The 16,055-nt window shown below is 42.3% G+C and overlaps 1 protein-coding gene across 1 annotated transcript in view; it reads left to right on the top strand.

Annotated features, from left to right (window-relative positions):
* The window catches only part of LOC140305485 (B-cell lymphoma/leukemia 11A-like), a 32,693-nt gene extending 27,244 nt beyond the window's left edge, over positions 1-5,449 (top strand). The window contains exon 3 of the mRNA XM_072384377.1: positions 1,723-5,449. Coding sequence (XP_072240478.1) covers positions 1,723-3,704 — 1,982 coding nt within the window. The 3' untranslated portion in view covers positions 3,705-5,449. The remainder of the gene's footprint in view (positions 1-1,722) is intronic.
* The last annotated feature ends 10,606 nt before the right edge of the window (positions 5,450-16,055 follow it).

A 16,055-nucleotide genomic window follows, 5' to 3' on the forward strand; every position in this document is an offset into this window, starting at 1 on the left:
AGAAAAGTGTACAGGAGAGCCCAGGTTATTACAACCGTTTTACGAGTGATATGGGGCTTTCTACTTAAAGCCGTAAAAACACACACATAATCAGGAAACATACATAGAGCCAAAGCCAATGTAATGGGCACATTTTATTTGTGCTTATGAGAGAGGGAGCAAAAATGCGTATGGGCAAATGGCTTTTTTATGATGGAAAAATTCCATAGTGGGTCAAAGCCCCTTGCAGGTGGCAGCAATTAACTGTAATTTTTGCAGATTGTAATGATCCATAATTTACCATTATACCCCCTTCCAACTCCTTTCAGTCAAGAGAAAAAGGTTTGCGTGGAGGTTTGATTAGGTGCACATTTTATACTGTGCTCTGGTCTTTAAGTGAGATTGTTCAGAGGGGGCCGCAGTGGCTGTGGACACATGAGATAGAAACCACATTACACGAAACTCTTCCCTCTCTTCCACAGCATCCCTTATTTTTACCCAGCAGCAAGCCTCTTTTTACGTCCCTTCTTTACTCCTTTGTCTCTCAGCCGCAGCAGGCTTAAAACATGCAAGACTGTCCATCCACCATCTTAGGGTTTACTCATAGTCTCAATCATACATGCACAACCTATCTTTCACTCTCCGGTTCCCTTGTTATCCCTCTCTAGCACAGTACAGCCATGGTTTTTGGGTTCAGTGTCTGCAAATGACTTTAGAAAAATGCCCTCCAGTGAAAAAAAAAAATAAGAAAGGATAAGAAAGACAAGAGTTGAAAGAAGGAGCATATTTGCAAGTGGCGGACGCTTCTTATTTTGCATAGCTCTCACTTCTGCTTTCCCCTTCTTCTTCTTTTCTATTCACCTGAGAGGATTTAAATAAATCCATAAAGCATGAAATATCAGAAATAGAAAAGTAATGCATGAAATGCATTTTCATAGGAGCCTCCCCACCCACACACAAATAGGCATACAAAATTTCCCTCTTTGCTTCTTTTTGCTGTGAATGTGTGTTTTTTTGTGATAAACGGTGGTACCATTTATTAACATGTGACCCCTTATTTGTATTCAGTGTTAATATGCAGCATCCGATACGTGTCCTACTTTAGGCTACTAATTCTGTAAACAAGGTATTGGAGGGGAGATGAGTGTGTTTAACGAGATTAGGCATGCATTGTCAGGCAAATCTCAGGTCAGTGTACAAGTGCTATTCAAAGTCAATTACTGTTTGAATTATTCCTATGCTTTCTCAACTGTATAAAATGGGTGTTCGCTGCCTGAGATATCCCTTGTCACTATGTTTTATTTCTTCTTATGGTAAAAATAAAATGCAAATATTGTCTTTTGTGTAAGTCATCATTATTGGATTCTATAATAACATCTTTTCAAAAGGGCACTTATTTCACCTACCTTAGCAGGACATTTCTTGAACTTGTTTTGTTCTTTTGTCTAACGTGGATTTTTTTGCCATAAGTAAAAAACTCCAGCATGCTTTGACATAAGGGGCAAACTCAAAATGATTAATTAACCTGGTTTACTGACTTAATTACTAAATTCTGTCATTAAATCCGTTTTCAATGATACATTATTTTGTTATAAAATTTTTTAAAACATCTCTTTCATCTTTTAATTGTCATGGTTCTTTATAATCGTTGTATCAGTCAGATTTACATGTGACTTAAGTCTTATCATTTTTATGCGTCAATATAAATTTATTTTCTCTCTATTTGTCCCTTTTTTTTGTCAGATAAAGATGAGCCCAGCAGTTATACCTGTACCACGTGCAAACAGCCCTTCACTAGTGCCTGGTTCCTGCTCCAGCATGCCCAGAACACCCATGGCTTCCGCATCTACCTGGAGAGTGAGCCTGGCAGCCCCCTCACTCCCCGCGTGGCTGCAGCTCCTGGTATGGGGGGTGATTGTGCCTCCTCCCAGCCTCCCCTACATGCTGTTCACCTGGCTGATGGCAGCCCTTATAGCCTCCTGAGGATGCCGGGCTCTGGTTCTGGCCGGGATTCAGCATCCACACCTCGTGAGGGCCGTTACCCCCGAACGCCCCCGCTGTTCAGCCCACCACCACGCCATCACCTCAGCCCAGATGACCTGGCTTTGGCAACCCACCATCCTAGCGCCTTTGACAGAGTGATGAGGCTGAACTCTGTTCCATTAGAACCCCCTCAGAGCATGGACTTCTCTAGACGTCTACGTGAGTTGGCCGGCAATGCCACTGGCGGTTCCCCACCTCTCTCCCCGAACAGACCCAGCCCTATGCAACGGCTGCTGCAGCCATTCCAGCCAGGTTCCAAGCCTCCATTTTCAGCTACCCCTCCCCTCTCCACCTCTCAGTCCCCTTCTGGCTCACGCTCCACCCCCAATCCTGTATCCAGTACAGTACAGCCGGGCACCCCTCTCAAGGCAAAATCTTGTGAGTTCTGCGGGAAGACCTTCAAATTCCAGAGCAACCTTATTGTGCACCGGCGTAGCCACACAGGGGAAAAGCCATTCAAGTGTCACCTCTGTAACCATGCCTGCACGCAGGCCAGCAAACTAAAACGCCACATGAAGACGCACTGTCAGAACAAGTCTTCTGTGCTTAATGCCAAGTCTGACGATGGCCTCTCGACTGCCAGTTCCCCTGAACCTGGTACCAGTGAGCTGATGGGCAGCGCTACAGATGCTCTCAAGTCAGTTGTTGCCAAGTTCAAAAGTGAGAACAATGGCTTGCCTGAAAATGGAGAAGAAGAGGAAGAAGATGAAGAGGAGGAGGAAGAGGAAGAAGAAGAAGAGGAAGAGGAGGAGGAAGAAGAGGAGGAGGAAGTGGAGGAGGAGGAAACTGAAAGTAAGCCTGTAGTTGAAGGAGAGGGAAGGAATGACTATCGTTTCAGCTTGCGACTAGAAGGGGCCCGTCACCACCAGAACAGTGAAGCCCTACACCCGCACCGCAGGAGCTTGTCCCGGGAACCTGTTGATGAGGACTCAGCTGCAGAGTTAGACCGAACAAATGATGGAACCAACACTACCATTAACGGTCTGGGACCTTTATCCAATGACAGCCTCTCCAGGAAGTTGTTGGGTGGTGGGGTCAGCCCTGGCTCCCTTAGCCCCCTGTCCAAGCGCATCAAGGTGGAAAAGGACCTTGACCCCCCCACACCCACCATCCCAAACACGGAGAATGTCTACTCTCAGTGGCTAGCTGGGTATGCTGCCTCCCGGCAACTCAAGGACCCCTTCATCAACTTTACTGGTGGGGACTCCAGACAATCGCCCTTTGCTTCCTCATCTGAACACTCATCAGAAAATGGCAGCTTGCGCTTCTCCACTCCACCTGGTGAGCTTGATGGTGAACGGGTCGCTTCAGGACGCAGCGGCACCGGTAGCGGGGCCAGCACTCCCCACGGAGGCAGTGGGAATGGCAGGCCCAACTCCAAGGATGGCCGCCGCAGTGACACCTGTGAGTTTTGTGGCAAGGTGTTCAAGAACTGCAGTAACTTGACAGTGCACCGACGCAGCCACACTGGTGAACGGCCATACAAATGTGAGCTGTGCAGCTATGCGTGTGCCCAGAGCTCTAAACTCACCCGCCATATGAAAACCCATGGACAGATGGGCAAGGACGTGTACAAATGTGAAATCTGCCACATGCCTTTCAGTGTATACAGCACTCTAGAGAAACACATGAAGAAGTGGCACAGTGACCGCCCCCTGGCTAATGACATTAAAACTGAGTAGGCAAAGAGCAGCTCTCTCTTAGCTCCCCTGGCTAAAAAGAAACCCTGGCTAACTTGCCCATAAGTAAGGGGAAAAGAGGGTTACACCAGAACACAGTGCAGCCCTGCTATCATCCCCTACTGGAGAAAGCTGGATGCATGATCCATGATGGGGCAATACTATTGCATCAAAACTTTTCGAGCCTTTCTATTGTGCAATAATTTACACGTTTTGTATTTTTGTAAATGGACAGCATGCTCAGTGTGTTTTGGCTACTTAGAGAGAAAATTGTCCTCAGCTGGTGGGTTTGGTTGTACATGTGTTGCTGTTGATATTTTTGATTTCCTCAACGTAAAAAAAAGATTAGTTATGAGAACCCAAGCTGCATACAGTACATACTGTTTTACATATCATGTACAGTTTTGTGTTCAAACATAGCAGACAGTGTCATATTGTCAAAACATCAAGACAAGCAGGGTCAAACATAAAGCCGATCTTTGTGAAAGAGTTTCCATGCAACAGTGAGATAAGATATAAATATATATAAATTGGGTTGCCTATTAAATTCTAGGCTCTAGCGCCATTAAATATTTCTTTTACAAACAGCAATGAAATTAACAGCATGGTGTGAAATGACAACAAAGAGTGCCTTGGATATTTTACCTGCATTAGTTAATCCTCCTTTTTGCTATAAGCTCGGAGTTTCAGCTGTAAAAGATTACAGGACATTTTTGTGCACATGTAGAATAAGCAGGTCCTTGCATCAAGCACCTGTACGACCCTGTCGTTTTTGGACTTAGCAGAGTATAGGGAACCAGCTGAAACAAACATGAAAAAAAGGCTGTGTGTATCTCTGGTAAATCATTTATCTGCCTGACTCATGTATATTGATATTTTCACAATTACATTTCTGTTTACTGGCATGTTACATGCTGAAAAGGGGTTGGAGTCTGGTGTGCAGATTTTGGTTTAGGTGTTAGTTCTAGGTACAACTGAGAGGGTACTCTGACAAGTTGTTTTAACCAACATAAAGCTCTTAATTTTCCAGAGTGTTTATTTTCTTTGAAAATTAAAGGTTTGCAGGTGTTATTTTTTAAGAAGCACAGAATCATGCTTCTTCTGTGTCAGCCAGGCAGGCAGTAAATCCAGGAGTCACTTGAGGACCACAGAATGGGATTTAGTTGTTGTAAACCAGACATATTTTGGGTAAGGGTTTTTGGTGGGTGGGTGTAGAAACGTTTGGGTGGGTAAGGGTCAATGTGGTGAGTGGGTTTAGCAGGTGTCTCTACAATTCAAAACTTAAAGTCCTTAGAGTGATGATTATCTAGATTTTAGAAGCCTTGAAGTAATCTGAGACCTTTTTTTTTATGAACACACATTGGAAACCATCTAAAATTGAAATCTAAATCAAGAATCTGAATTTAGCAAACTACCCCTGATAGACAACTTGTATGAATAAGAGGTTCATGTTTTGTTGACATGCTCTAGACCTTGTTGTTGTAGCTGTATTTTTTATTTTCTTTAGCTCCATCCCCTGTCATTGTTGATGATATAGCACTTGTCACTCGGCCTTGGATTCTGTATCTGTCTCTCTAATCGGAGGTACAGTTGGTTGAGTATAAAATGAGAACCAGATTTCAGATCTGGGACTACCTACGTGCACTGTTAAATTTTCCCAGTTTACAGTTGGGCGCTCAAGGGAAAACTTGCTCCTATGCTGACAGATTAGCGTGGTATCATTGCTTTGCATTAAAAACAAAATAAAAGGAAGAAAAAAAGAGAAAAAAGATAGAACTAGAAACTGCTGCCAGCCATGTCTCCTTCTGAGAACTAAACATTAGTTTGGCCCTTGGAGGTATCAATGCAGGAACCGCCATAGAAATATCCTGTTTCATACCAACTATAGAAATTATACTGCTCAGTACAAAAAATAAAAAATTTGATTTCAAAAGATAAGTAAACTGTGTTTTTTTTAATGTAACACTTCAATATCTTTAGGGTGAACCTTATTTAAATTTTGTTTTCTTTTTCTTTATTGTTCATTGATTATTCTCTTCTCTGTCTTGGCGACGTCCAGGACTCGATCACTATGTAATGAACTGTAATGAACATGTGTCTCATCTTTTTGCCTTTACTATACACAAGTCTTCAGGTTGAACAAAAAATTTGCATTGGGGGGAGATTTATGATATATAAATATATAGAGAGAACTTAAAACACATAGGAAAATGCACACTTGTATGTTCCTATGTTCAAAACACATTTATGGTCTACTTTTTCCTGTATTTAGAATGGTATTTGAAATTAATGTTCACTTAGTGTAGGCACTTATAGTATTTATGTTGGAGCCTGTATTTTTAACTGTTTTGCCTGTACTCTTTAAAGTTTCAGTGTACTCTTTTTCTGTAGTGAAAAAAACCCCAACATGCTGCCACCGTATATTTTCTTAATTTGGCAGGATAATATAGTGTGAATAATTTGTATGCTTGAAAATAAGTATGTTTTTGAAAAATTAAATCCTGTGGTGTTCCCCAAGGGTGAGAGGTCATATGATGGCCTTTTCAGGCAGTCCCGCTGGAGCGACCACAATGAGGTAAAAACAGGTGGTTGTACATATCTTTTTAGTTTGTTTTATATATTTTTCTCTCCTGCCATTTTATATGCAGTAATACAAGCTATTGTTGGGTTTTCTTGGTAGCCAACTTTTTACTGTCCTTGATCATGTACCACCTGATAACATTCCAGCTGTTTTTTGAAAAAGACATTTTGTCATATGCAATCAGTCTAACATCAACCTGGGAAAACTTTTTTTTTCTTCATTGCCAAAATAATTCATGGTGCTTTAGAATCTTATTATGGTACATCTCATATGCAAGGCATATTCTAAACAGAACAAAAATCATGTAAAGAAATATTTGGTACATGCCATCATGCTGACGGTATTGAGGTACATTTAAGTTTTCAGCCTGATTTCATCCTGTGTTATGTATTTACTCTCAAGCTATCTGCTCTGAACTGAACTTGAAGTTGACCTGCAACATGGGTCGACGTTATTTATTATGACTACACACACGCGCTCTGTTCAGAACAGAGTCACGGCAAAACAAATCAGTTCAGTTTTCTCCCTCCTGAAGAATTGTGAAGGCTTATTTTTCTCTGTTTAATGACCAAAGGTCATTGACCAACATTTATGAGATTTTGCTCGACTTACAGGTTTGTTGTTGTTATGTTTCAGTTATGGAGATGCCACTCTATTTTCAGCTGTTGTCTACATTATTCTCTTCACTCAGCCATTTTGTCTTGAAAAAAATAAAAAGTATTACATACAAATCTGAAGTTCGTGCATCTTTTTTCTCATCTGTTTACGTATGTTGTACTTAAATGCTGAAAAAGATTCTTTTTAACAAAAAAATATAAAAAACACATGCATACATACACAGAAACAATTTAATGTTTTCTACTTTGTACATGAGCACACCACTGTTTGTTTGAACCAGTCACAGGGATGGAAGTTCACCATCGTATCGGTGCTCTGTGGCCTTGTCAGAGCAGCAAAGGATCTGCGTTATATCCGCTGCAAACCCCCATGTCATGTCTCTCTCCCTGTCTTCCCACTTGTCTTTTTTTCCTATCACCTCCTTCCCTGAGCTCTAGCTCTCTTTTGTGTACCTTTTTCTCCATCTGTGTTTAGTTTCTCTTTTTTATGAGGCTTTATCTAACTTCACGTGTCCTCCTATGTCCCAATCTCTCTTGTCCTCCGACCGCTCCCCTTCTTGTTTCCTCCTATCCATGCCGAGGCAGTGGAGGGCAATGTGACAGACTAATCGCTCTCCTTGTCCGAGCCCAGCACTGTTTGCCTTGCAGGGCCAGATTAAAGTTCACAGATAGGGAGAGGTTCCTGCTTAGGCCAGGTGTTGACAGTTGAGATAAAGCAGAGTCGCAAGGAAGTGGTGCTGGTTGGGTGGATGTTGGGGGGGAGGAATTGTTAAGCCTGCTTGTGTTCTTGCTCATAGACTCACTAGTAATCTTTCGGAGGGTTGTTTCCCCGCTTATTTGTCCAAGATCACCCAAGTTCAATGTCAGGAGAACAAGAATGCTCTGGCCCACAACTCCCGCCACCAATCAACCCATACATAGCAGACATACTTTTCCCATAGCAGACTTTCAACCCTTGCCTACCATCCCCTGCCTCACTCCCCCTCCTCCTTGTTAGGACATATGTCCTTACCTTGTGAAAGCATGTGACAGCACTTGGACTAGGAGAGCAGCTTAAAGAAAGTCCATCATCATCTTAAAATGACACCAATAATCTACTTTAAATCTTTTTTGTTTTTTATTTGCAAAACAAGATATAGGTGAAAATAAAAAGTCTTATGGGGATACACTGGTTTTCTTTTGGACGATAATAATCTATTAGTTTATTATACCAATTAAAACTAGTTCACAAAACAAAAAAGACTAGAACCTCTTCTTTTGCGCTCTCCCGTGCTTCATCTTTTCCTCTGTGTCCATACATGTGGTTAAAGCAGCGGACGCCTCCAAGGCATAGCTGGGGAAATCCTGTCCAGGAGAGAGTAATTTGAATCAACTCTGTAATTCTCCTAATATGCCACTTCTCCTGTTTACTGTTGCCCCTCTATTCCTCTGCCTTTCTCCTTCCTTCTGCAGCTTCTGTCCCCTTTTAACTTTAACTGTCAAAGCTTCTGTATGTCTCCTATCCTGCTCTGCAGTCTTTCGTGCTCCATTTTTTTTGTTCATTTCCCCTCCTCTAGTTCGAGTTAATTTTTTTTTTTTGGCTCAATCCTGCCTCACGAGTGTCAGTGAGTAGGGGAAGAGCAGAGATGGAAAGGCAGACTGCAGCTGTGCTGCAGTGCAGTGAAGAGGGGGCCTCATCTCCTTGGAACAATATAAAAGCACTAATCACCCAGGACAGCTGACACCCAGCGCCTCACACATATACTCACTGTATTTCACAGAAACACTCACACATACACAAAGATCTGAGGATCACTATTACAGAGTGGAAGGAGAGGAGCTCTGCCCTGACAAGACTTGCAGGTCTGGCACAGCCAGAAAACAAAGTCTGTGTTTTGTCTATAGGCAACGATGCTTCAGGGCTGAAAGTGTTCTCTCACAAGTATGCACATGTGTACATAGACATCTCAAGTGCACAATAGACAATAATGTAGCACACACATACAAAGTTAAAAGGGAGTTAAGCACAAAAGACTATACAGGAAAATTTCCCCTCTTGCATGTTTGTACGCATACATGGAATCAAACACACATGCTTATCCTGGAACACAAACCACATAATAGACTGGATGCATGCACGCTCAGATACACACTTAGACTCACACACACGTGCATACACAAAAGTGTCTTCGGGAATTTGACCTTTTCCCAAAAGCCTCCCTTTCCTGCCTCGGTTCCCCTCCCCCTCCGGCTGTGTGAAGACTGAAGGGGTCAAGGGTCAGGTTTTGGGGGGCTGAAGATTAGGTTTCACATGACTGAGCACCTTTGTTGGGGCAGGCCAGCAGAAAGGAAACGTCCAGGAGGGTAGCTGTGTCTGTCTGAAGGAGAGAGAGAGGGGGGAAGGGAGAAAAGAGGGACAACGGATGGACGGAGGGACCAGGCTTTAGCTGAGGTTTGGTCAAGCAAAGACAACTGAAGCTGAAGTGCAAGATCAAGAATGACATGTTTGAGACACATGAGGAAGATGAAAAAGAGGCAGGGACAGAGAGTGAAAATAATGTGAGAACGTAAAAAGAGAAAACCAGAATAACTTCACACAAATTCCTCACCCCATAGCTCTCCCTGCCTCTCTCCTTTCACCTCTTCTACTCTTTCTGACCATGTGGCTTCTGTGTCAGGCTGCAGCCAGCCAGTGTCCTCAGTGCCTGCTGGCTGCGCCAAACTCCCCCATGACCACACAGAGAGAAGAAAGTCCAAGCCAAAATAGTAAAATGGATCACAGCAGAATCAACCCCCTCCTCCTTCCCTTCTCTACATCACAACATCTGAGACGTAGTCTGCCCGCAAGACAATATGTGCTGTAACTGGCAGAGAAAATATTGGCAGAGACCTAGATTACCTCGCTTGTGAGGTATTGCTTTAAATGTCTGCCTGTGTAATTTTTTTCTCTACTTCTCAGAGCTAAAGAGAGGGATTTTAACGACGTGCAAAAGTTTCAACTAAATGACTCACAGAGGTGGGACTGGTACTGCTGATGGCTTCCAGATAAGGTGAAAACTTTGACCTCAGAGTGAAAAAGAAGGACAAAGGGTGAAGGGTGAGGGAGGAAGGAATGTGTTGAATACATCGAATGCAGGCTATAACTGAGAGGACTCTTTTAGTATCAAGCTACACAATGACATATGAACCCTGGCCTTTGTTAAGGACCTTTTAGATACTGCATTCCAAAAACCTATAATGCGTATTACTCATTATCCAGTACCACAAGTGTTTGTGCTGCTTCTGTATATTTACAGTGGGTGCACAAATACATAAGGGCCAGCCTTGTACTGGTCATCACCACTGAGAGCTGCATTGTATGGTTCCAGTATATGGTTTCTCGATCACTGGCAGGGTTTTCTTTGGCACACTGCAGGGGTTGATAGAGGAAAAGGAAGACATCAAGAGTTGAAGCGGGGAAGGGAAGAAGATTTCAGAAACTAGTTGGTCTGACCTTGAACCCGTGGGTGTGGAGTCATTTATTCCTTGTTACTGGTAGAAAACTTACACATTAGGGTGGTGTGCGCTTACATCCATATGTGAGGGTTAGTGTATATTTTTTTAGGCATGTGTATGTGTGTTCTCCAGGTGCACTGCTTGTGGAGTTTATATGGCCAGTAAAAGAGGGTCATATTATCAGTGCCCTCTCACTTGTATGTGCTTTCCATTGCACCTGCTTGTGTGTCAATGTGTTTGTGAGCTGTATGCTGTGTGTGCAATGGGAGACTGTTTACTGTCCTGGGAATAAAGAGGCAAAGTTCATCCTTTGGCCACTTTATGCCATTATATTTCAGTGTCAGTAAAGCTGGACAGTAACTCAGCAAATACATCTTTTATGGCTTGTAATCTATGCCAGCATTGAAAGGGATTCGGAAAGTTAATCTTTCTTTTTGATTTCTAACTGCAAATATGTGCAAAATTCTTTTAGTTTATATCAATATGGAAAATTATATTTTTCCAGCTTTGAATCCAGGATTGTTGTTAATGGAGACATTAAGCTACTCTGTACACTGTCTTTTTAATATCTATGTAATAACTGCTCAGCATTTTGTGAAATATGCTATTCCTCCCTGTTTTCCAGAGATACATGAGAAGACTAATGCTGTTGTATCTGTGCAGTAAATAGGAGGCTACAGCCGGCTAATTGCAAAAAGATGTGCACGCTGCTGAAAACTTCAGCTACTCCTTTAGAGTTCAACCTTTGATATGAAACAAAATAAGGTGGAATTCAGTTCTCCAATAAGACAAAAAGTTGTTACACATTTTGGGTTTTCTAATCCAAAATTTTTTTTAGGCCAATCCTAACCCACACCACCTCAGCAGCTCAGTTGACTAAGAAGTATATCAACATTGATTAAGTACACTTCTCATGCCTTCCATCCACTGCCAGAGGTAAATGGTTATGTAAGAAGCAATCAACCATTAAATTAGGTAGACAAAATGTAAAGGTGCAGATGTCAAAGTAGTGGATCTATATGTAGTTTGCTTCCAAGAAAGCAAAGGGGTGCTCAAGTTCAATCTTTACACTTATATACTATGTGACATCTCCAAGGTCTGGCAAAATAATCTTGATGATGTCATTTGGATCCTTTTTTGTGAAACTGTAACAGGCAGGGAGTGTCTCATTAAATGGAAAATGAGACTACACATGAAAATACATATTTACCCTGAAACTTTTAATATCAGCGGAAAGTTCACCCCCAAATCCAACATATCGCTCATCTCGTATATGGTGCATATCCTAATCCAGACTGTTCTGGTGTGAATTGCCCAGTTTTAGAGAAATAGATAGGACCTGGATTGTGCTGCACATTATAAGTACTTAATTTTATACTGTACAAACACGACGATCCCCCCCCCCCCCCCCCCCCACACACACACACACATACCAAATAAATGGTTTACCGAGTGAACAACAGTTATTATTAACTACTGCTTTTTACATGAAAAAAAGTTGTAGACAGTTGTAGATTCATCAAATAATGACATAAACACTTGGTAACAGAGTTGAAGTTCAGGAGTTTTAATGTCCTGGTTGCAGCCATGGTTGTGTCACACCTACATGAATACTTCTTTTGTGTTTACATATATACCCTCTTATACTTTCTAATCAATATTTACTCAGTGTATATTCCAACATACGTGTTCGTTAATGCGTTTGTGTGTATTTAAGGGTTATTGAGGTACTGACCCTCCCTGTGGGGGCCAGCAGAGCTCTCTGATCCACTCCAGCTGCTGCAGGGGTGATGGAGGGTAACACCGTTGAGGTTGAAGGGTGAAGGGCTTTGGAAGTTACTGAAAGTTTCTGAGAATTGTTGCTCTACTCGTGGTTCACTCCTGGTTCATTCCTGAGGCCCAAGGGTTACAGAATGGGTTGTAAGGGGGGAGGGACGAGGGGCTGTGGGCCACAGTCACATGCTTGACCTGGCAAACCTTGACCGTACTACCCTCTATACAGGCTTCTCTCTGCCTGCTGTTAAAGTTTTTGCATATGAACTTGTATATCTTTTTAACCTACATCAAAGTAACTTCAGACATTTGTCATATTGAAGGTTGGGAAGGTAGCCATTTGGGGTTACATTCATGTTTGTTATGTTAAAATTTCTGGGTTTCTTAGTTCGGTTAATTTTTCATAATGTACTTGTCTTTCAGACATACACATCTTTATTTTATATAGTTTATACTTCACATTCACACTTTCAGAGCATGTGCAGAGATATCAAACTTAGTTATGATAAAGTTTGCTTTTGTCCAAAGATCTCCAGAGGGGTTGCATAAGTATAGCTGACATTCTTGGACCGGACTGCCTCTAATATTCTGTTTTTTATGTGGCCAACCAGTACTCTTTAGTGGGGACACATTCATTGTGGGCCTCCTCTCCTACAAAGGGCTTGTCAGTCATTGTGTTGAACTTGTGTTGTTTCTATGCGGCGCTTGGCAGCACAGCTGTCGTTAAAAGACCCAAGGCTACTCTACCCTGATTGAAAGAAACAAACAAACAAAGCCGTAAAACAAGAAAATGAAAGACAAAAAAGGGTCACAAATAATGAGTGTACAAAAACCATCTTGTCAAATTGCACCTCAGGAGTCTGTCTTCAGGATGAGTGAGGAGTAAGAAGCCTCTGAGCAGACCAGGGGCACAAAGGGACTTGGTCCCTCCTGTGTTACTGTTAGCCAGGCCCTTTAGATGAACTTGTCTCCTTTCAACTGGCGCTCTTATGCCCAGGTGTGTCCTTGTGTTTGTGTGAGTGTGTGTGTATCCACTGCACTGACATCTCTTTGGCCCCAAGTGCTCCATTGAAAATAAGACGGAGAGCGAAGCGAATGAAAAGAGATAAAGTGCAAAACAAGGATGAGAGGAGGAATAAAAGAAGAGTGGCTTCCTTGCTTTTCAGGGCAAGGACAATGTTCCGGCCGTTCTCCCACGCTCTGTACAACACTTTCTGTGCCCCCGTGGTCTACTTAGTGTCAAAGACTATCAATTCATATAAATTTATTGAAAGGCCCACTAGTAATTCCATGTTCAGCTAGCAGCACTCGTATGAATCATTCAAGAGGAGAGACTTGTGAAGTAAAAATAGAAACAAATTCAAACAAAGCTTTTATACCTTTTAAGGTTATGAGTCACACAATTATCAAAAAGACTCTGAAGGAAGTTCTCGATTGCTAATTGGATAAAAGTTGCCAATTTCTTGATTAGGCTACATGATAGTGATCCAAAAAAAAACCTATTGTTTTTAATATGCATGACTAATATCCTGTCCATACTTTCCCAATATTGCAATCACCTTGCAGATCTCTTGGGCTGGGTAGGTAGCCAGCCGGCGAAGCAGCTATCCAGACAGGCCAGTGAATGGCTCGATGCCAAGGCCAATTGAGAGGTGCTACTGTGGTGGAGAGCCAGAGGGGAGATGGTCATCCATTATTCATCACTAAGCCAAATAATCCCCTACAGAATTGGTCTCGTCTTGTCTGGCCCAACGGTTGGGGAATGGATGGGATGTTCCGGGGGGCAATAGGGGAGGGTTTTTGGGGTTGGGGGATGGCAGGTTTGCAATTTTTTTCTTTTTCTCTGGTTAGTTTAGTAAGATCTTTTCGGGGGGCCGAAAGGGGGTAGCAAGCTCTCTGTGAGGGGTGGGAGAAGGCTCTTTGAGGATTAGATGCAAATATGTCTTTGATAGCTTTCACAGTCTGGGAGTCCCATTCTGTTTATGGATATTCATATTAAGTCTAGTCTTTGGAAACAATCCCTGGCACGGAGAAGCAAGAGGCTGCTGAGATGAGGGTGGAGCACTGAAACAGCAGGGGGTTCTGAGAGATGGAATGGACCTAAAAGGGGAATCCTCTGATCCAGATCAGGAGCAGGACCAGCAGAATGTGTGGGGATTTAAGACCAAGTGGGTGATGACCCCCCTTATGTCCAGCTCAATAATTCATTGATGTGTCAAAATGTAAACACAAACACAGTTAAAAACACAAGTTCTCAGACATAGACAAAGCAATGGCCCTCCAACAGTGTCATGGGCAAACACTTTGCAGACAAAACATAACCTTCATCTTAACTTTTTTGCTCTTGTTTCCTCACTTTGTGACTTATCTGTGTATTTGTCCTTGCCGTGGGCCCACATCACTGTTTTGTCTGTACCTTTGTCTTCCCTGCAGGCAGCTGCTCTTGATGATGAAAATGACTCTTCTTAAGCTGAAGTTAACAACTGGCAGCTTTACCTCCTCGAGCACAGATAAACTTCTGCAACAGTATTACTTTATTCACTCAGGAATAACATCTTGCAAAATAAATGGATTTGCTCATTAACAGTGACACCTTATCCCAGGATTTTTGACATAAGAGTATTCTGTTATTTGCCATTTCCAAAGTCGAGCAACTAAAGGCTACCTGCCTTGATCAAGGTCCTACTCAGAGGACTAAACCTAAAATCTGTGTCCTCTCTCTTAAATGTAAAAAGTGCCAACAGCCCACAACTACAGGAAAGGATGCAAAAAACGAATAAATGAATGAATAAATCTTCAAATGAATATATATGAAATTTGTCAGATCAACATAATCTTGAAATAAAATCTGACTATTTAATTTCAGCAGGTGTCCACTTAGCTCAGACCAACAGAGAGTGATGGACTAAAACAACCTGTAGCACCATTAGTGAACACCTGGGCAAAATGTCTGTTGTAGTCATTGTCTAGAATTATCGTATTCTAAACCACACATAACCAACATAGAGTAGAAAAGTAAGCAAAGTCTTTACTGCTCGTTTAAAGTGTGACTTGCTGTTGAACTCATACACCACCATGCAGTGGACCAGTAGTGGTCCTCTGCTCTGCAGCAGGCCAGAGACTACAGGAGAAAGGGGGAGGAGGGGAGGTTTAATGCTCCTCCTCCACCCCAGCTGGGACTACAGTCTCTCACAAAGTTCCTTCCCCCAATCTACCCGAGCCTCCTATACAGCTTACCCCAAGTCCTGGTCTACTGAAAAAGACTGCAGGTCATAAGGTTCATAAAGGTTATAGAGGCTTTCCCTCTCTATCTATGTGTCTACAATCCTGTGGGTGTGTGGCGCAGTGTCTCAGAGGCATCAAGAGAAAAGGAGAAAATCCTGGAAATTATTTCACCAAACACTCAAACATGCATGGATACGATCAATCAAACATGTAGGCATGTATTACTTTATCCACACTACTACTCCCTTTATTTGATAATTATATACAGTATAGAGGACAGAAAACCTAAATACATGCAAAGATAAATACATACTTTTTTCCCGAAATACCATAAGCCACATGACAGTTGATATAATTACTGACAGAGACAGCATTGTTATCTAATATTGCTACAATTGCACATTTCTGAATGCTTGCCAGTGTAGCTATTAACATCATGAGGAGACAAAACATTGGTCACAATAGACTATGTTTTCCATCTGAATGTGTTCACTCTCTTCTCTCACTGAGGTCGGTGGGGAAACAGTGGGCTGGGGCAATAGGGGGTGCACTGTGTGTATATGTGACGATGGTAGGGGTCAGCTGATGCTGACCAAAGCACATAAATTTATTTTCCACCCCCTGCCCATGCCTTAATCAAAGGGGTTTAACAGTGACTGCATCTTATTAATACCTGGTTTATTT

Source organism: Leuresthes tenuis, unplaced genomic scaffold (genome assembly GCF_036924035.1).
Source record: "Leuresthes tenuis unplaced genomic scaffold, fLeuTen1.0.hap1 SCAF_4, whole genome shotgun sequence".
Classification (NCBI taxonomy): domain Eukaryota; kingdom Metazoa; phylum Chordata; class Actinopteri; order Atheriniformes; family Atherinopsidae; genus Leuresthes; species Leuresthes tenuis.